The sequence below is a fragment of the Brassica napus genome, chromosome C5 (genome assembly GCF_020379485.1).
Source record: "Brassica napus cultivar Da-Ae chromosome C5, Da-Ae, whole genome shotgun sequence".
NCBI classification, from domain to species: domain Eukaryota; kingdom Viridiplantae; phylum Streptophyta; class Magnoliopsida; order Brassicales; family Brassicaceae; genus Brassica; species Brassica napus.
This window is the reverse complement of record NC_063448.1, coordinates 29,826,751-29,849,245: the sequence shown is the minus strand read 5'-3', so window position 1 is coordinate 29,849,245 and position 22,495 is coordinate 29,826,751. Positions and strand designations below refer to the sequence as shown.

Genomic DNA, 22,495 nt, shown 5'->3' with positions numbered 1-22,495 from the left:
AGGACGAAGACAGATTTTGAAAGGGGTTTCAGCAACGTCTGACTACGGTGACGGCAAGAGACGATCAGATTGGCACCATCATCACCTTTCTCCCTTTCCTTACCCCCTCTCAGGGAGCCTTTTTCATTTGTAGTCCTCTATTTCTGATTCTACTCTTGGTTTTTCTTAAGTTGTGACTTCTTCGGCGTTTTCGTGTACCAATCCTTCTTCAGCTTCATCTTCGCTTCGCTCTCCACAGTGGCTCTGGCAGTTTCGTCTCTTGGTGGATGTGTTCTCCGGTGGAGGTTCATGTTATAGAGTGGAGGTAAGGGTTTTCAGCTGTTGGGTTGGGCACTTTTGTAGGTCTTTGCTTTAGTTGGATCATATCCAGAGCCCATTTGGGGTTAATTTGGTGACAACTTGTCTTGTGGAGAGTTGTTAAAAGGTGAGGTCTTAGGTTCGAGTAACGCCAAGCGCATCAATAACCTACCGGTGGATGTGGAGGCAGTTCCTCCTACGGTGAAGGGTTTGGGTCGGTGCGCTGCAGCACTGTGAAATCTGGGGTCCGCAGGACGGGTTGTCACATAAAAAAATGATGCTGAGAGGATTTGTACCTATCACCTTTTGTACTATCATTTGCTTTTGGGTCTTTGTGTTTTTATATTTTCTTCTTTCTACATGTATGTGTTTTTTATTTAAAAAATCCAAAAATTAATAGAAGCTTTTAAGAAGAAGAAAACTTAACACCAACGACTCGTGTGTCATGAGGCTATGGTTAAAGACAAGAAAATCTACCTGCAATTATAGGTATATGATACATTTCGACAAGTTTGCAATATTTCTAAATTTGGCGATATAGATGGAGTGATCATTACGTGGTTTGATTACATTTTTATGTCTGCTATATTTAAATACTAGTGGTATCTCCGCGCTATGCGCGGGATAATTGTTGATTGTGCAGTCAAGTGTGTATGTGTTTGAAATTGTTTGTGTTGATATTGTCACTTTAAATTTTAATTATCTAGTTCTAAAATGGTAGTAAGTTTTTCTGGCTAGTTTAGTAGAAATTGTTAATGTTTTTGATACATGTATGTAATGGTGGCTTGTTCCTGTGATAGCTGTAAACACGTTGATTGTGCGTAAAATTTAGTAAATTATTTGGTCCACTTATATTTTTGGAGGCCATTGCATTATTTATGAAAAAGTTAGTTTGGATTATTCAATTTTATAAAGCAAACAGATTTCTTAAGAACCATTATTAGTTTTATTGTTGGTTTAATTAAAATCAACATAATGTTTTTTTTTTTTGACGTCGAACGGCCATTCTATTACTCAAGCTTGAGGTGGTATGAGAAACCAGACCGGAATAGAACAACCAATGAAAAGTAACTCTCTACGAAAGGTCCTATCAGTCTTAGCTAAGAAATCAGAATACTGGTTGCGCACTCGTGGCACATGGGTGATTTTGAAGTCCGGGAAACAAATCTGCAGCGTCTCTATCTTCTCCAATTTTTTTCGTGAAGCTTGGCCACTCTTGGGGTTCTTTTATCATTGCAATCAGCTCCTTGCAGTCTGTTCCAAAGCTCTGGCATGGCGAGTGTTGAAGCATATTCTCCATCGCCCATCGCAGTGCTTCTACCTCCGAATGTAATGCTGATTCACATCGAGTGAAATTCCGTGTTCCCATAAGTTGTATGTTCTCTCCACTATCCATCCAGACTCATCCACATCCACTAAATCGATCAGAAACTGTCCAAGATCCATCTAACAGGCAAATATTACCCAAGCTTAAGACTTGGTTTTGCTCATTATCACTGGCCTGTACTACTAGTGGTATCATCTCATTTGCATTAAACCATGCTTGACACTCACTTTTTACGTATCGAATTAGTTCCAAAGGGTCTCTGTCTATTCCCCTAAAAAGTTTATCATTACCAGCCTTCCAAATATACCATATTATCCAGGGATAAGGATCCATATCTTGGTCTGGTTCTAAGATATCATTCTTCCTCCAGAATAGATAGTCCATGTTTGTGTAGACGCTTGACACTGGAAATGTACTTGGGCTTGTAGGAGTTGCTGATAAGGACCATACTTAGAGAGCTGGAGGGCATTCAAATATTGCATGAGTTACAGATTCTTCTATTTCTCCACACCTTGGGCAATAATTATCGCACCTCATATTCCGCCTTACCAGATTCCTCGTTACTGCCACCTGGCCCGTTATCAATTGCCATATAAGATGGCACATCTTCCTTGGCCCTTTCAACTTCCAAGCAAAGGCTTGAAGTTTAGTGATACTTGGTTCCAGTATTTCCTTTTCCTCTTATGGCTTCAACAGATTTTGAGCAACCCAGTATCCAGATTTAGCTGTGTATTGGCTATTCCTCGTGTAGTTCCAGCAGAAAGTATCACCGCGATGAGTAGAGCTTATGGCCATACTACGTATGAGTGGTATGTCATCGGGATGGACATAATCCTCTAGTATCTCTACGTCCCATTCCTTTGAATCCTGATTAATGAGGTCACTAACTCTCATATTCGGGTGCATCACAGGCGCTACAGGTGTAGCTGGTCTAGCAGGTGTCGTTGGAATCCACAGATCCTCCCAGACCTTGACTTCATAACCAGAATGAATCTTCTGTCTGATCACCAGAAGCAAAAGCTTCCTTGCGGCAAAAATGCTTGTCCACACATATGATGGACTACTTGCAGAGTTTACTCTTAATGGCGAGGTCATTCTATAGTATCTGCCCCTCAAGACTCGGGCAACCAGTGAATCAGGGCACTGAACCAATCTCCATAATTGCTTTGCCAATAGTGCTAGATTAAACTCATGAATTAAACAGAAGCCAATCACGCCCTCTTCTTTTGGTAGACAAACATTTTCCCATTTCGCCCAGTGTATTCCTCGTTTTGGTGGATTCGAACTCCACCAAAATTGTGCAATGGCACTAGCGAGGTTTTCACAAATCTCCAATGGGAGCAGAAACGTCGACATAACGTATGTCGGAAGAGCGAGTAAAATGAATTTGATCATTACTTCCTTTCCCCCTTTTGAGAGCCATCTACATGTCCATCCATTTACTCTATGCATCAGGTTATCCTCGAGAAATGCAAAGAGTTTGCATTTGGAGCCACTAATATCCTCTGGGATTCCCAAGTACTTTTCCATCCCACCATCATTATGTATTCCAAGTGCATCTTTAATCTCTTGCCTAGTAGCTGCATTAATCCTCTTACCAAAGAGTAAGGAAGATTTGTCAAAGTTAATACATTGGCCAGATGCTTTACCATATGTCCTGGCTACTTTCATTACTTCTTCACATTCACGGGGCTCCGCCTTACAGAAGAAAATACTATCATCAGCAAAGAGAAGGTGGGATACCGAAGGACATGCGCGTGTGACACGCATCCCCGTTATCTTCCCTTGGTTCTCTGCATGATTGAGAAGGCTAACGAGCGCTTCTGTGCACAGAATAAAAATGAAAAGAGACAAAGGGTCTCCTTGACGCAGGCCTCTACCTGGAACAATATTTCCTCTTGGCTGCCCATTCATAAAAACTTTATATTTTACCGACGTAATGCACCTCATAATCCAGGTGATCCATGTTTCAGAGAAGCCCATCTTTCGCATCACAGCTTCAATAAACGACCATTCCATCCTATCATATACTTTACTCATATCTGTTTTGATGACCATCCTTTTATTACGTCCACTCGGTTTAGTTCGCAGGGCATGAAACATTTCTTGAGCAATCATGATATTATCTGAAATCTGTCTTCCAGCAACAAAGGCTAACTGGGTTTCTGATATCAATCCTGGCAAGACTTTCTTTAGTCTCTGGCATAAGACCTTAGAGACGATCTTGTAGCTGACATTGCACAAGCTTATGGGTCTGAATTGAGCCATATCATTAGGCTTGGTTGTCTTTGGGATAACACATATATTTGTATCAGACCATTGGCCATAGTCCTATCAAAAAGGAATTTATTAACCATCAGAGTTAAATCCTCCTTGACTATATCCCAAAACTTCTGGTAAAAAAGTGCAGTCATCCCATCTGGTCCCGACGCCTTATCTGGATGCATGGAAAAGAGAGCTAATTTGACTTCCCATTCGGAAACATGAGTTGTGAGGCTGTCATTCATTGATCCCGTAATCGTCGTAGGAACTTCAGATAACGCCTCTTCAATGTCTTCTGTAATAGAAGACTCAAAGATTTGCCGAAAATAGCTAGTAGCAATGGCTACCAGACCTTCCTCGTCCTCAACTATGTTACCATTTGCATCCAGGAGCTGCGTGATTTTGTTCCTTGCTCTCCTTTGCTTCGTTAAGGCATGGAAGAATTTTGTATTTTTATCTCCCTCTCTCAACCAAAACACTCTACTCTTCTGTTTCCAGAACATTTCTTTTGCTTTAAGAGAATCAGAGAGTTCCTTCAACGCTGCTGCAATTTCCTCAGTCGTCGCATTATCGTCTGCGTATAAACCCTCGACTTTCTCGTTTAGCTCCTCCACTAGCTTCGCCGAGTTAATATTTTGTTGTTTCCTCCACTCACTCAAGGCTTTTCGGCAGCTGGAGACATGTTCCATTATATTCACATTGGGGGGGGGGGGGGGGGGGGGAAGATCAGGAGATTTCCATCCTTCCAAAATGACTTGCCTTAGTTCCTCATTGTCTAGCCATCTTCTGTCGAATTTGAATTTTTTTGATCTTCTCGTTGGCTTTGTGAGTATGTCTGCGAGAATCGGGCGATGGTCCGATCCCCATATCCTCATGTACTTTACATTAGAGAGTGGGAACTTCTCATGCCAATCAGCATTTCCTACTGCTCTGTCTAGACGACATCGAACAGTTACACGTCCTGCTCTCTTCCATACCCATGAAAGCATGTCTCCCGTGAAAGGAAACTCTAACATCCCACAATCTGTAAGCATTTGCTTGAAGGGTAGGAACAAGCTATCAGGACGCTGTCTCCCTCCTTCCTTCTCATTATGACCCATGATTTCATTGAAGTCTCCTATCATGAACCAAGGCAAACAAAATGTTTATGATGTGATAAAAACATGTTTTAACTTTCATACTATAACTTTATGAATGCCATGAGATAACTTTATAATCATTTAAGATAAAAGAGTTTTATAGCATCACATACCAAACGAAGAGAGAATGAGTTTTCTTTCATGTAACATAGTAAATAGTGTGATAAATTTTAGAATTGAAGAAATGTTAAACTTAAAGGTACAATAATGAACTTCATGGAGAAGATTAAATTCATGTTTTCTGTTAAATTTCTAAATATAATAAATTTTATAATATTTAGATTTTTTGATGATGTGTCAATTTGTGATTCTTTACTTGATGATGTGTTTCCATGAGAAAAACAATATTTTACTTTCCTAATAGAAATATATTTATTAGAATTTATTACTTTCTTAAAAAAATTGTGATTTGATTATGTAATAATAATTGTTGTGTTTTTCTTTTAGTTATCATGTGAATATTGTAAATTTGAGCTTGGTAACGACACAAGAAAAAACTATCCATGATTTTTTTTTGTTTTTATTTCCATTGGTTGGTTTTGATGAAACGTCAAAAAATAATATAGTGAATGGATTTTCTTTTTCTCGTTCTTATTAATATTTTTTATTTTTTTTGTTGTTTTATATTTTGGGTTAGATCATGTTAAAATTTCAATAAATTTTTATTTTTAATCAATTTTTTCACCAAATTCAAGTTCTATAATGTATTTTTTAGAGAAAAAAAACTATTGATTTATTTGTTATATCTCCATTGCCCTCTCTAGTTATAATAGAAGATCGCGAGACATGAGTAGAGACTTGTCTTCGTGTCCATAAATATAGTAGTGTAAAAAATTAGTGAGGAACACATGGAAGCTGGAAGGATGAAGAATTCGTCAATTGCTAATCTGTTATGACTGATGCCGTCATTAAGAAAAAACTATTTAATTATTTAATTGACAAGGAGTGGATGATTGGAGTTAATTCAGGCGGTAGAAGAAAAAGAAGTGATACGAATATGATAGCAAGTCATGAAAGGTTTTGGGTGATTGGCTCTTCCCCTATTTTAAAGATGGTTTAGGCTATAAGAGATTAGAACGGTGTAGGTCTTCATCACATCCATAACACTTATTTATAGGTCGAGCTTGTATCTGTTACAAACATGAATGTGAATAAATGAGACGGAGTGGGAGGAGAGGTGGGTTGAGTTTAATGATTGAACTAAAGTAAGAATTTAAGAAAGGGAGAAACGTTACAGAATATCTCATCAGAGAAGATGGCTAACGATGAGTTACAACGTCAAATTGGAGAAGAGCGTACAACTAAACCTAAACACCAAACGGGCCAGAAAGATGAAAGTATTCAAGCCCAATGAATAAACAGAAAGCCCGGCTACTCCTCCGCGAGTTAGAAACACAGAAAAAAAAGCTCCTCGAATTAGAAGCAAGAGAAAAAAGAAGAAGCTATTTCTATTTGCTCGACACGTGTCGCAAAATGGAGGTATAAGGGATGACGTGGCGCATTGTGGAGAGTTTCTCTTCTACTTTATTATTATAGATAGATAGATAGATATAGATACCTTTTATCATATAGTTGATCTTTTTTTTGTGAAAGATACTTGAATAAATATTGATGGATCTCAAAATTCACTGAAAAATAGAGGATAAAATTTATTATAACATATGTAAGTAGTATTCTAAAAAGGTATATTGGCTCTTGATTAAGTATCAAAATGTATGTTTTATTGATAATGCAAGAAGATACAACTGCAGAGAGTCAGGAGATCTCGATTAAGAAGAGAATGTAAACATATAACCTGATGAGAAGAGAATGATTAGGAGTTGTTCCTTTGATAATGCAAAATGTATGTTTTATGTTTTGGTTGGAGCAGGTCAGCTCAGCTCGGGATGGGCCTTCGACCTACGAGGGCCTATTGTCTTTTCTCGGGCCCTAATGACATTGAACCTGATAACTCTTGCATCGGGTGGTGAAACCAAGCCGACAACAAATATATACTTTCTGAAAGTACTTTTCATTTTTTAATTATTATTTCCTTAGTCAATCATAAATATCGTTTTCACATAAACGATCTATGTATTATAGATTGTAGACACTAAAGGACTTTGTAGAGCTGTTTTTTCAGTGGATCCAACAATCGATTTGATATGCATGGATTTTTACTTAATATCTGAAACTGGCTTGATAAACTATAAAAAAAAATCTTTGATAGAATTGGAGTTTACATACCAGGTTATGGTTATTTTCTCTTTTTCTATCTACTCCTTATACATTTAAATCCTTTCTCTTTAGTCTCACATCTTATCATTCTCATTGTCATTTTATCAGTTGTTTTTAACATGTTTTTATTAACATGGAGTATTTCATGCCTATGAAAATGTCTAGACTAATCTTCAAAGAGAGGTACATCCCCACATATATATTATCTTCCCAGATATGCAAATGGACTGAAAACAATGAATCATATCATTGTGAGTGTCCATGAACAATATGACGTGTATTTTCTATCTTCAAATTCTCTCTCTTTTTTTCACAGTTAAACCTACAAGATGATAGTTTCGAATATTTTTTTCATTAATTAAAGGATGGAGTATTACAACATGATAAAGTATTTTTCTAACCCTAACATTGCTGTTCATTTTCTAGGAATCTTATTTTATGTTGAATGCAAAATCTCTTAAAAAGAGTAAGAAAAAAAGTTTTGAGTAAATGCTAGAAAACAAAGAGTTTTATATATATATATATGTATATATATATATCGAAAACGTTTTGTGAATGCTAATAAAAAAAGTTACAATGGATTTATTTTACACTTCAAAGTTGTGAAGCTTTAATTTCAGTTATACTTATCTCCATCACACAAAGAAAACAAAGTTTTTTGCTTCAAACCAAGCTATCTACCCAAGCTAAAGGTCATTCCCCTACCACCATCATCTTATATGTAGCTTCCCTAAAGACAGTTTCATAGACCTTGCACAGCCTAAGATTACCATTGTCCTCATCTATAGATAACACACCTTGTTTATTGAATATGTTTGCAGATTGGCACACCTTGTAACACTTGCATGCAATATTCAAATGTTTCTTCTTGTTAAATATTCCCGATTTGGTTGGACATGCGAGCTCCTTCCCACACTAGTTGAAACTAGCTTTGTCGTAGTCTTATTTCTTTCTAGTAAATTGATCACATACCGATGATTTTAATCTTCTTTGCTGACTTTGTACAACTGCATCCTTCTACTTCTTTACGTTTTTCGTTTATAACGAGAGTTTAGTGTCTGAACTCCATTTGTTGAATCATTATCAACACCACACATAGGTTCATATATCCCCTTTGGATTCTCACAAAATGCCATCTACAATACAAAGCTAAATTAGAAAATTTCTCAAGAAATAACAAAATCAAACAAGGAACATAAGAATACAACATAATCAGACACAACCACAATAGAAGCACTCGGTTTTGAGTCTTGACTGTTAATATCAAAACCAAGAAATAAGAATCAAAAGCAAGAAACAACAAACACTTCAAAGTTAAAATCGAACACATTCGAATATCCGTAAAGTATCGAATCAAAGCAAATTGCATAGTGTGATATCCGTAAAAAGGAACAAATCACATATACTATTTTCTAAAAGCCAAATATCCCATCCAATCCGTAAATTTATAGATATATAATGTAATTGTATATACAAAAATTTATATCCATACATATTTTATATGAAAAATTACACTCAGTAACCAAAACAAAAAACCATAATTCACTAACTAACCAAACTTACAGTTTCTCTCCTCTTTTCTCTTACTATCTCTATCTACCCTCTCTCTACAAAACTAATTTACTTTTTTTTTGTTATTTCACAAATAATTCCTAATTTATTTTATAATTTTGGTAAAGTTTTCAATTTTAAGTTTTTTTCAACTTTTTGTTTTTGATTTATTGATTATCCAGTTTAATATTTACGTTGAGCCAAATGTTAACATATAAGTTTTCTTATTAGGCTTGTTAATATTATTTTTTTGTTTTTACTTTACAATTTCCATTAAAATGTTAGTTTGTTAGTATGATTTTTTTTTATTATTACAAAGGTTTGTTTATTTAATTTTAATTTTTATTTATATATTATTTTTAATTTTTAATTTATGTTTACTATAATTGATGGATCAAATCAAATAATCTGTGAATACTTAAAAGAATTTTGAATATTAGGATATTCAACATTCTCCGGAACGAAGCAAATCGTGAATCTAAATATTTGTTTGGAACGGAACTGATTACGGATACTACGAATTTTCCGCGTATCTGCTATGTGCCCAATTCCAGATCAAGAGGCTATGTTTAAGAGTGGAATGCATTGAAGATGCAATTTGCTGAGATGTTCAGTATCAGTTCGTGAAGTACTACTTACAGACGTGCATCATGAAGATGGAGCTGAATGAGAGTTCGGGTTTTTTGATTGCGTGGGCTTGCTGAGCTTGGAAAAGGAAAGAGGATATATGTTTGAAGACATATGGACGTTTTCCATAAAGCAAAAGGGAGTTACTTGAAGATGAAGTTTTCCAGTAAAGAAAATGGAAAGTTGTCTTAAGTGTATTTGGATGACTTGGGGAGCAAGTTGAAGCCGTGGAGAGCAAGATCTGGTCTGCTATATAAGGAGGGACGTGCCTTATGAGAAAGTTAGACCTCAGAGTAGAGAGAGAGAGAGAGAGAGAGAGAGAGAGAGAGAGAGAGAGAGAGAGGTTTCCTTGGTGTGTGGTACTGCTTGGTGTCGAAGGACATTCTGAAGCATTGTCTGATGGAGTCCGATGTAGACTTAGTTTGGTGGCGTTTGGGTTGGCGCTTTGTGTGGTGGAGTTAGCCATCCTGTGTAGCTCGTGTGAGCTTTGTGTGTGCTTGGGTGATCAAGCGTTTTGGTGTCACTGTTGTGCATTGGATGCTGACGTACTTGGTGAAGTACTTCCGTAGAGATGGAAGATTGAAACCTAGACTCAGAGAGAGTTTAGCAAAGGCGGTTTCATTGAAGAGATCTGTGAAGATTGCAGCTGTAGAAGACAGTGTTCTCCGGTGAGACGGATGGTGATCTATGCATGCGTGCTTGATTCCTAATCTTTGTAGATTGCTACTTAGAAAAGAGTGGTAAACACTAGTGTGTGTGTTGAATCATATAGCAATTACAGGTTGCTCCTTGTTCTAAGTCAATGAAATCTGGACAGGGTTCCAGAGATGTAGGAAACGAACCCTGTTAACAAATTTTGTGTGTTTTACTTTCTGCACTTGTTTTTCGTCGCCTCATCTGCACTAACAATTGGTATCAGAGCGGGTCACCTAAGTTATTGGTGAGATCGTGGATGATGAGGATGAAAACTGGTTCAGGAAGTTAAACAAGTTTGATGAAGATGGCGTGATGGGATTTTTTCCTAGGTTTAGAAGGTGCTGATCTTCGAGTTGGTTTTTGACCATGATGTGACTCATAGGGGGAGATTGAAGATGTGGTTTTCAAGCCAGTTATGATGAGTGCACATGCATAGTCAAAAAGGGGGAGTTTGAAGATGAAATTTGCTGAGATGTTCTATATCAGTTCATGAAGTACTACATGAAGTAGTACAGACGTGCATCATGAAGATGGAGCTGAATGGGAGTTCGGGTTTTGTGATTGCGTCGGCTTGCTGAGCTTGGAAAAGGAAAGATGATATATGTTTGAAGACATATGGATGTTTTCCATAAAGCAAAAGGGGGTTACTTGAAGATGAAGTTTTCCAGTAAAGAAAATGAAAACTTGTCTTAAGTGTATTTGGAAGACTTGGAGAGCAAGTTGACGACGTGGAGAGCAAGATCTGGTATGCTATATAAGGAGGGACGTGCCTTATGAGAAAGCTAGACCTCAGAGAAGAGAGAGAGAGAGAGAGAGAGGTTTCCTTGGTGTGTGGTACTGCTTGGTGTCGAAGGACATTCTGAAGCATTGTCTGATGGAGTCCGATGTGGACTTAGTTTGGTGGCGTTTGATTTGGCGCTTTGTGTGGTGGAGTTAGCCATCCTGTGTAGCTCGTGTGAGCTTTGTGTGTGCTTGGGTGATCAAGCGTTTTGGTGTCACTGGTGTGCGTTGGATGCTGACGTACTGGGTGAAGTACTTCCGAGGAGATGGAGATTGAAGCCTAGACTCAGGGGGAGTTTAGCAAAGGTGGTTTCATTGAAGAGATATATGAAGATTGCAGCTGTAGAAGACAGTGTGCTCCGGTGAGCCGGATGGTGATCTATGCATTTGTGCTTGATTCCTAATCTTTGTAGATTACTACTTAGAAAAGAGTGGTAAACACTAGTGTGTGTGTTGTATCATATAGCAATTGTAGCTTGCTCCTTGTTCTAAGTCAATGAAATCTGGACAGGATCCCGAGGATGTAGGAAACGAACCCCGTTAACAAATTTTGTGTGTTTTATTTTCTGCACTTTTTTTTTGTCGTCTCATCTGCACCAACATGCATTAACTATGACTTTTACCAAGGCGTAAAAGTGAGATAAATAGAATGTGGTTGTGCAAATATAAATTTACTTATAACTCTTTTGTTTTCATAGAATTGCCTGCGATTTAAGGGAGTTAATACTTCTCGAAAACTTTGATATTTTTACTAACTAGAGCGGAGTCCCGCGAGGCCTTGGACGTTGTTGTTTCTCATTTTGATTGTGTGAATGGTTACATGTTATTTGTATATGTTGTTGATGGCTCTTCACGTGGTTTGATTTGGTATTAATGTCTACTAGAGCTGGACCCGCCCGTTTTTTTGTTTACGTAATGCAACTAAATATTTTTTACGCCATTATATAATCTATAAAAAATATTATAAAATGGTGACAAAAATACATCACATAATACATATATTGCTATTACATAATTCCACCAATAATAAAAGTAAAATGATTTATATAACTGTAAATGTAAATATCACACGAATATTTGTTTCTATTTAACCAATATCATTTTTATTTACCCGATATTGATTTGGCTATTGGTAAAGGAAATGCTAATAGTCTTTCATTGGTCAGGTTTGATACGCGTTGGAAAGAATTACTTACAACATTTGGGTTCCTAGTAAAAAAGAGAAACCACTTTTTCATTTTTAGAAATATACTTTTCTTTTCTATAAATAATATAATATATATTTATTTTTTCACGTATTATGTATTTTTTATTATGACATTACGCATAATAATTAAAATATATTTTTTTAGTTTATTTTTAGTTTATGTGTGTGTTTTCCATAAACTAAAATATATATGCGAAAATAATATTTGAGATGTTTTGATAGGTTTTTGGTCATAAATGATAACTATATTTAAATTTCCAACCCGTTATATAAGTAGTATTAATTTTAATTTCCGATATATAAATATCTGTCATGCATTTTTAGTAAAATATTTATATTATACTTATTAAAATGAGTAATTTGTTAGAATGAGTAATTGCATTTCTTGTATTTATATTATTATCAAATTAATTTCATTTTAACTTATTGACTTTAACATTTTATTATATGTAGGATTTTTATTTTATATGAACTTTTTTTTATTTTTTTTAGAACATTGTTATCTTGTCTAAATGTTTTTCTTTACATACAAAACTTGAAGAATATTCTTTTGAAAATTTCCCTATTACAATTTTCTCATAAGAAAAAACTTAGGTGTTTTTAATTTTTTTTAATACTAATACTTAAATGTACAGGTTATTACCAAATCGAATATTTCAAATCCTTACTAAAGAAAAATAATTTAAGGTAAAATTCAATTGAACATATGTAATATCATACATAATTTAAAAATAATTTTCTAATAGAATTTTAGTTATATATATTTAAAACAATATCGTCAATTAAATAGATTAGTCAAATTGTTTATTTAAAAAAATTGATAAGGTACAAATTTAGAATTATCAAGTAAAATAGATATTCTTAAATATGTTCTCATTATTAAGTTCGTATTCCCAAATACGGTATATCCTTTAATTTTTTTAAATATTGTTAATTGATTTTATTAACAATAAAATTTTGAAAAATGTAATAAATATTATTTAATAAAGAATAATACCCACCAATTTATGGAAAGAGGTTTTCTACTTTACATATTAAGGTTTATAGTATTAATGTGCATTAAGTGTAATATTTATCATGAATTTGTTGTGGAATAGATTTAGGAAAAAAATTAATTTAAATTTAAGTTTATTAATTACTTCAATGACATTGTATTGTAATTAAGTTGCAAGTCTTAGGGTTATTTCTTATTTTTACTTCTATTTTAATAAAGTAGATTTAAATTTTCTTTTGTTTCCTTAATTGATTTGACGTGTCTTCAGTTTCAACTGGTTACGTTCTTCTTTACCTGAAACTGGTGTATCCATCAGAAAGCTACTTGATGGCAAATTATTTCATTTTTTTGGTAACTGAGTTTTCCTATACAAACGATACATCAGTTGACACAACGATATGCGTACCAAAGAAAAATGAATAATTACAAAACACTGGTTTTCAAATAAAACAATAATGGTATGATGGACTATTAGAGAAATAGTTATTTTGCTACAAACATATGTTTTGTGTTTTCAGACAAAAGTTTCATTTATAATATGAGAAATTCTTATTATTATTTTTGTATAAGAAACGATAAGATTGATGCGAACACATGTTAGTAGTACTATCTTGTTTCACATAGGTTTTATAACACATCCAATCACTTGGATGCTCATTATATTTTGACCAGTCGTGCGACGCTTCTCTCTCCTAAAAGTTTTTCTCCTCCTTCTCTCTACTAGACAAGTCTTCAGCGTGACGCTTCTCCAGTGGTCGCCGCCGCGTCCTTAGCGCGGCCGCCAGAGCCCCCTCCCTGTGTTGTCCGTTTCTTCTCCGTCTCTCCCTCTGTGTTCTCTACAGCGGGTATAACTCCTCCTTAGTTTAAATCTGGGTTCAGATCCGTCTGCTCTGGAGTCTCCTTAGTCGGAAGCTAGGAGGTGGCGCTGCTTGAGGACGTGGGCTGCTCCTTCTCGTTACCGGCGAAGGTCTCGTCTAGGGTTTTCTACCCATCAGTTTTCCTCTGCTAAGGTTGAGTTTTTGTGCGAGTGGAGGTGAGTGCGGCGTCGTTGAGGCCTTTCCGGTGCATGTGTTCCTTCCCGGCGTGATAGTGTGGTGGCGGTGGTACGCAAAGCTTCAGTATCGGTTCGGATCTGAGATTTCGCGAGTCTAGGGTCCGTCCCCTTTATCTCCACCAGTGGTCTCTGGTGGAGGCGTGTGGGGTTCTTCAGAGGTCGTGTTCAACTCGATCTTCCGGTTTCTCCAGTGGCAGCACGTGGTTCTAGCGACGGCGCGTGGTGGCGGCGCGTGACGGTCCGGCAGCACGTGGTGGCGGCGCGTGTAGTCGGTTGTTCTTCATTGGCTCCGTTTGTGAGCGGCATTCCGGTATTCCCGGTTGTATACCTCGTCTCTTCTTTGGGGCTCTCGGCGGTGAGGCCATTCATCTTTCTCGTTATGCCCATTAATAATGACATTGTCTAGTTTTTCCTATGGTCGATGCGGCCATTCTCTTGTCTCTGTGCGGCAGTTCGGCTCTCGGGTTTGCTGCTTCTCTTGTAGGTTAACTTCCGGAGGGTTAGCTTTTGTGCGGTCCGCTCTCTCTATATTAGATTTCGGTTCAAAGGGTGTATACGGTCACAAAGGGTCGGGTTTGGAGACAGCAATCTTCAGGTCTGCCGTTTGAACGACGGCATCTTCGCGTGAAGGCTCTCTCTCGTGCCGTCAGTGGTGCGTCTGTCTAGTTTGGTAGTAAGTCTGTGCTATGATTCTTCGAGTTGGTTGTGTTGGGATGGTGGTTGGAAGCTGCAGGAGCCGTAGCTTTTAGGTTTGAGGGCGCCTATCTCTCGGTAGCTCGTGGCAACCGGCTATTTATCTCCGACCTTCTTGGTCTTAGCGCGTCTCGCTGTTTAGCTAGTTATAAGGTTGGTCGCTCTTCTTCGGTTTCAATTCATTGTTGCTTTTGTCTGTCTGTTTAGTTTCGTTTATGCAATTCCGCTAGTAGTAGTCTCTGTAAACTCTGTCAAAATTCAAAAATGGTATAATATTTAACATATTACCAAAAAAAAAAACACATCCAATCCCTAAAATATGATAATTATAATCAAAATAATATCGTACTAGAGTCTGAGTCGTGCGTGTGCACGGATTTTATTTAACTTGTTAAAATTTTAGTTTATATAATAAACACTATATTTAAAATTTGGTTTTATATATTGCATAATTGTACTATACTATTTTCATCATTAATATATAATTTTTTTAAAAAAATTACTACTTTATCAATTAGTTGTTAATGAAGTTAATATATTTTTCATTACTTAGTTCAAAATTTGTTAATTTAAATTAGTCAAATAAAAATAATATAAAATCAAAAATAAAAGACAGTTTTTATATTTAATGAAAATCATATAGTAATTTATATTTTAATTAATTATGTTCTAAATTATTTGCTTTAGGAATTATTTTTTGTGTTCTTATAATTCACAGAATTTCAGAATTCTAATTGTACTAAAGTTAGTTAATATATTTTGTTTTAAACGAATTCAAACTTCTATACATATATTAAACATGAGATTACTTTTTAGTTTATAGAATTTTATTTAATAAATGTTATATATATTGTAGATAATTTATGTACGTTTTTAAAATTATACTTATAATTTTTGTTCAGATTGTTTAGTTATATAAAATAATTTTCTTAGAGATAATTTTTTAGATATTGAAAACAATTATAAACATTGTTCTACATATTTTGTTTCTAAAATTACAAGGAAATATTAGAAATGTCATTTTGATCTTGAATTTATGAAATGAAATGAAAGCCTTAATTTTTAATTTTTAATTTATTCCTTTTGGATTTTAAAAGCGTAATTTTCAATACAAATTTAAAAATATATTTACAACTATGTTATTAACTAATATATGCTATAAAAATATAATGTAATGTTTTCCGTTAAAAATATGTACCTTGGAAAAATAAGCATTATTTAGACTAACTAATTCATCTTTATATACCAAATTTTCTGTTTATATGTAATGTTTTTTAATAAAATAATATTTTAAGTTTTAAGTAGAAGTGAAAAATCTTGAGGTGTATAATATATATTTTTTTTGACTGGAGGCTTTGATGTGTATAATATTTTACTTTTGTTATAACTACGATAAAAAAATATTTTAGTGAAACTAACAATCAATAGAATTAATTCAATAGTTTCATATATTTTAGTAAAATTAATGATTATGTAATAATATTAATAATTTAAAATTCATTAACTGTTGAAATATATCAACATTTTAGTGAAAGAGGTTATTAGTTTTAGTTGATTGAAAATCATTTAGGGGTCGATTCAATCAGTGATTTAAAATGAGTTGTCAAGTTTTGTAATTAATTAAAATTTTAAATTTAAAAATATTTTTTTTGACATCAAACATATAATTTAAACATAATTTTTAGTTAAAGAATTCTAAAATATACGTAGTATACCTTGTATTTTGGTTTCAATCATTTGTTCATGAGAATCAATCACAGATGATTTGAAATCAATTTTAAATACAAACTACTTTCAAATCTTTGAAGTTGAATAACACTAGATTTTTAAAACTGGATTTAAATCATTCATTGAATAACATCAGATTTTACATTAAATTTATAAATACCATATCTAATAATACTAGATTTTAAAATAGAATTTTTAATGATCATTCGAATAATGGTTTTACTTAGATTTAAATAATATTAAAAGAATGAACAACACCACCTTAATATTTTCAACCGACAATATATTATCTATATATTTAATTCTGTAAAATATATAATCACGTGATGATTGTTTTTAGTGGCATATGGCGTTTGTTTTATGCTTTATTATAACTTAAAAAATTATAATTATTTTGAGATCTTATTTCAAATTGCTGAAATTCTGATGAAAGGTACTCTATATTCTATTGTAATTAAACATCAAATAAAGAAGTATGTGTTCTATTATAATTTATGAATATTCAAAATTGTATGATCATGTACCCGTACTCTGCTTACCTATTTATTATCCTCTTTCTAATTACTATGTAATTTTAATGTTCTCATATTTTTTTACCGTCTGAGACAAAAAAGTTCTTTGTCTACGAATATTTTATTCAATATAGAAATACATGGAAGTGTTTGAAAAAATATTCTAGACTTTAAAAAAAATATTATTGATGAAAACTATATTACATAAAAGTTATACCATAATATAAATATAAATAAATAATCTTATATTTTGGTTAATTTGATGTAAACTAAAATCATATTATTATAATATAAGATTATTAGCTCCATCATGATAATATTAGTTAACTTCGTAGGTTATAAATAATTATCATAAAATAATTATTCTTAATTAACAAAATGTTTTAACAAAAGAAAACTATATAGTTAGTTTACAAATGTATCAATATTATCTTTATTTCCATGTAATTCATTTCTGTAGGTTGCACAAATTTTATATATCATTTAAATTACAATGACATATCTTATAATATCCCACATAGAATTAGACATGTCAATTAGGGCCGAAGCCCGTAGTCCGAGCCCGTCCAGCCCTAAAAATTACCGGCCTTGGGCTTAGCTTTATAAGCCCAAAAAAAATTGGGCCTTTCGGGCTAAGCCCATTTGGGCTTTGAGTATTTTGGGCTTAAGTCCGTTTGGGCTAGGGCCGGCCCGAAAACCCGAAATTTATATTTTAGCGTAAATATTATCTTTCTTTCTTGTAATCGAAACTATTACTAGTATTGATATATTATTTTAATATTTTTATCTAAACTCTAGTAAAGCAAATATAAAAGTTTTTAATGCACTTTATTGTTTCATCATTACAAGTGTTACATTTTAAATTTTACAAAAGTACATTCTTCTTTCATGTACAACATGTTTTTATTTTCAAAATATAAAGTATAAAACGTTTGACCATGTTTATCATAAATTTTGTTCTCTTTTATTTTTTGTTTTAATTGATATTTGATTATTTAAATCTTATTAAATTTGGTTTGTGTATAAAATGTTTTTAAAACATACGAAAAAATAAAAAAAATTGTGATAGACAAGAAAATTTTAAACTCACTTTATACTTTTTTTATTTTTTAAAAATGAAACTCTTTTTTTAATGAAAATTCACATGTATTAAAACGATGGAAGTGACAATGACAAATTATTTTTCGAAAAGCCCACAAAAGCCCGAAAAACCCTGTAGCCCTATAAGGGCCGGGCCGGGCTTTGAATTCTAGGCCCAAATTATTTTTGGGCCGGGCCGGGCCGGGCTCAAATATTTACGGGTTTAGCGGGTTTGGGCCGGACCGGGTTGGGCCAGCCCGAATTGACACCCCTACATAGAATCAAGGTTATTTTAAAATGTATTTTCTCTTTTAATAGAGAAATTCTAATACAATTTAATTATATATAATTAAAATCTAATATAAAAGATTAATTAGAAAGTATAATATGTTTTAAACGTATTTCAGGTTCTGAAATGTTAATTTCTTTTTGTTTCCATCTGTTAATTTTTTTTGTTAGCTTTTTAGCTGAGATATTCTATGAAAAATCTTGAATTGGAGATGTTTTTATGATGTTCATTGCGAGATCTTATTGAATTGGGTTCCATTTCGTTTTCTTACCAATATTTTAATATAAATTTGACAAACTAAAGGGCCACCATGACTCTGAAATTACTAGGAACTAGTAAGAACTAGCAAGACTAACATACATGATCAATAACACTAGTTGCACTTGCTACTTCCTTTACAAACTTAAGCTCGTTGGAAGTGTTCATGGCATATCCATTTCCTTTGGCCTGCAAAACATAAGAATCAACAATAGCAAAACCTGTATACTGAAACCATTCTTCCTTCTGGTTTTATTCTTCAGGAAGTCTAGCGTCTCCATGCAAAAGTAAGAGTATAAAATAACGGAGAAGCCTTAGAAGCTTGTGAGACTCACATTGTGGATGTTAACAACATCGCCTGAGTTAACACCAGCGTGAAGTCCATCCAACCAGAAGGCCTTAGTCTTAGAAGTAAGATGAGTATCACTTGTCTCTCTCATTCTCCAACCTGTTGCTTCCATCGTCCGCATTTTCAGCTCCTCGGTGTTTCTTAGTTATGTTTTTGATCCGCTAGTGATTACCTTTGTGTGTTAATTGATTACCCTGTTTTCAGACATATATACTGGAAGAATGAGCATAGGCTCTCTTGCTCCTCTGATGTATGTACTGCTACAGAGCATGATCGCTATGAGAAATCTGTAAGTACCACTTGCAGAATGTAAACAATTATCACCAATGTTATTAGTACCTTACTCTTTGATTTTACATCTGAGTTTCTATGCTTAGGCCTGTTTTGATCTAAGGATTCAGGATTGTAACTAAAATAGTGTGTGAGAATTTGCTCTCAATGTTGTATAGATACTACTCTCTCAAACATGAGTCTTTTTTTTTTAAGTCTCATATTGATGTGCTCTTAAATCATAGCTCTAGCTTCATGGGTTTAATTCAGTTTATACAATCTTCTTGTGATTCTTAGTAATGTGCGTCATTATCTATCACAAAATCTGTATCTTCCTGGACAAGCAACCTCTTCTGGTTATGTAGTATCAAACCTCGGATAGTTAGTTCATCCCTAGTTTTGTCTTTTCCCCTCTGAAATGTCTAAGATTGTTTACTAACGAGTTTGAGTGTGTTTACATTAAACCACAGATCTACAAGGCTCAGGAATGTGGTTCTTTGCGCTGCAGGAATTCTTCTCTACTGGTAATAATCACCAGCCCACGTCTAACTATACTGATAGCTGCAGGAATTCTTCTCTACTGGTAATAATCACCAGCCCACGTCTAACTATACTGATATCTATCTCTTGTATACACTGACAGGTACATTTACCGTATCTGCAAGGACCTTTTGGAAGCAGCAGTTGAGACAGAAGGAAGAGTAATCTCAGCGAGCATAGAGAGTTGGTTCTTTCATAACCATATAAGTAAACTCATTATTGCAATCTTTTTTTCTACTACCAGTACCACTTACTTAACCTGAAGAAAACAGAGAACAGCTTGCAGACTAAATAATAAAAATATCATTTACTGTTTGTTTCTTTACTCTATGCTTATTGATAATCATTTAAAGAACAGTCTCAATTTGTTTTTCTATAAACCATATATAATGTTGAAACTTGAAGCAGCTTCGCAAGCAAACCTTAGCTCGTTCAGCGACTTAACATAGGTATTGATGAATCTAAGTACTCAGAGAACAACAAATACAAGTTGGTCCGTGCATATATTACAAAGAAAACCCACCAAAGCCTCCCAGAGAAACTACAGTATCACCAAACAGACAGTCAATTTCAGTTCAGTACGAAGTGATACCTTGAATCTACATGACTCTCCACATCCCAGAGGAACGAACCAAACGTCACAGCCTCCAACACAAGCCTCTTCAGTCCCTTGAAACTGATCTTTATGTGCTCGTCCTTGGACGAATCAATGCCTTGCGGTGTTATCACAATCTCTGGCCTCCCAAACAACGCCTCTGTGTGCTTCTCGATGATCCCAACTGCTTCTCTTGATCTGATTGTAGCGTATCTCTGAAGGGTTTCTCCGTCAAAGGACATGACGTATGTCTTTAACCGGGATTGTTTCGTTTCGCTGCTGGAACCACCACTGGCATTGATCCCTCCCACAAACGAACCAACTTCTTGGTTTGAGGAGACAGCTTGATAAGTCTCTTCCGCTTCTTCATAGAAGCTTCTCTGTGTTTCCCTCCCTGCTTGCTCAATGCTAGTCTCACCTTCATCTGACCCACCTGGAAGAATCTTCATCGTCTTCTCAAGCTGAAACCTTTGGTCGATCCGCTTCAGGAAATAGCCATACATCACAGAAGCAGCATATACCTGTCCAATTCCGAGCTTGCTTATCTGTGCTACAGTTGACAGATCACCCTCACGGTTTTTAAGAATGATGGAAAGATGATTCTGAATCATCTCGTAAACCTCAGGGGAGTGAAGTTGCTCGAGTTCCCCGTCTTGTGTCGGCCAAGTATCAACTCTCCCAGACGGATCCGTAGATGATGAGGTTATGGATGGCACAAGTGAAACATTAGCGTCCATGAACTTCTGAACAACTAATGCATATAAAATCTCTTCCAAAGCCTTCCTTCTCTCCTTCTCCTTAACCTCAGCTATTCTCCTAAACACACAATAGCAAAATTTAATTCAAGAACAAAACCATCAGAAGGGTGGGCATGTGAGAAACAAACCTGTAAAGAACAATGTCTGTTCCAGGAAGGGAGGAGAATGAATCTTTGATATGTTCCTCAGCTTCTCGGTCGGTTTGAAGCTGTTCAAGCTGTTGCTCAATAGCTGCTGGGACAAGATGAGGATGGCTCACGAGTATCTGCGACAGAAACTGCCCCACCGGAGACTTCAACTGAAGTGGCGCAATTGAGTCAGACGCATCACCAGAAGCTGAAGATTTAACCACAAAGCTTCTCCGAGACTTAAGAGAAGTTGTTCTGCTTTGCGATGGTCTCGAGAGTTTAAGACAAGAGCTGTGCTGCAAAGCAGAGAGATAAAGGATTCAAATCAAAAAGTTAGGTTTTTTCGAGACAATAAATGTTCGTAGAGAATATGAGAAAACTCGATTTTCATCAAACGTAAGAGAATTGGAAACATACTCTGTGGCGAAATTGAGGTCCGGAGCTGAATCGGATGGATCCAGGGGAGCTTGCCGTCAGAAGAATCGACCCAGAGGCGTTTCTGGAATTTCGACGCAGAAAGGAGGGAGATTGAGCGAAACTCGCTGCCATGGCGACCATGATTACGCTCTCTGAGGGAAGCAATGGAGAAGGATAATGAGAGCTTTAGGGGGGGAGATGAACCCTAGAATTAATGTTTAGCGATTAAAGAGATAAACCGGATACTGTCGTTGACGGTTTGCGACTTATCCTTTTTTTCTTTGTCGACGCGACTTAAACCGGATACTGTGGTCTGCGAAAGACCGGATACAGTTGTGCAATGGTTTGCGACTTAGTTATCTCTATTGAGTGGATTACACTAAAATACGGTAAAAATTCTATAAATTAATAATGTTGGTATTATAGCATTTTATTAATTTATAAAAAAAAATATTTTTTTACTTTTCTATTTGAGGATATATATTTTTATAAAATAAAAAATAACTGATTTTACCATATATACATTATATAAATTTTAGAAAATTGACTTTTATATTTTTATTATATGATTTCGGTGTATTTGAATATGTTTCTTCTAATTTAAATTTGGTTTAGATATAATTTTTATACATTATCAAAATATATTGAAGTGTAAGAAAATATAGAAATGAACTCTATCGTAAATCTAAAACAAACAATACAATGTTTTATTTGTACTTATATAAAC

General features: G+C 34.8%; 2 protein-coding genes across 2 annotated transcripts; both read right to left on the bottom strand.

Moving 5' to 3' along the window:
• Nucleotides 1-2,305: 2,305 nt before the first annotated feature.
• Nucleotides 2,306-4,986, bottom strand: LOC125587196. Its single transcript, XM_048757390.1, has 4 exons — nucleotides 4,646-4,986; nucleotides 4,003-4,558; nucleotides 3,557-3,955; nucleotides 2,306-3,217 (listed from the first exon to the last, which is right to left on the bottom strand). The coding sequence occupies exons 1-4, from the start codon at nucleotides 4,984-4,986 to the stop codon at nucleotides 2,306-2,308; spliced, it is 2,208 nt and encodes a 735-aa protein (XP_048613347.1).
• A 15,237-nt stretch (nucleotides 4,987-20,223) lies between these two features.
• Nucleotides 20,224-22,031, bottom strand: LOC106376396 (UV-B-induced protein At3g17800, chloroplastic). The gene is made up of 3 exons (XM_013816468.3): nucleotides 21,769-22,031; nucleotides 21,352-21,647; nucleotides 20,224-21,281 (listed from the first exon to the last, which is right to left on the bottom strand). Exons 1-3 carry the CDS (start codon nucleotides 21,907-21,909, stop codon nucleotides 20,441-20,443), a joined length of 1,278 nt encoding a protein of 425 aa, XP_013671922.2. The 5' UTR covers nucleotides 21,910-22,031; the 3' UTR covers nucleotides 20,224-20,440.
• Between the last annotated feature and the right edge of the window lie 464 nt (nucleotides 22,032-22,495).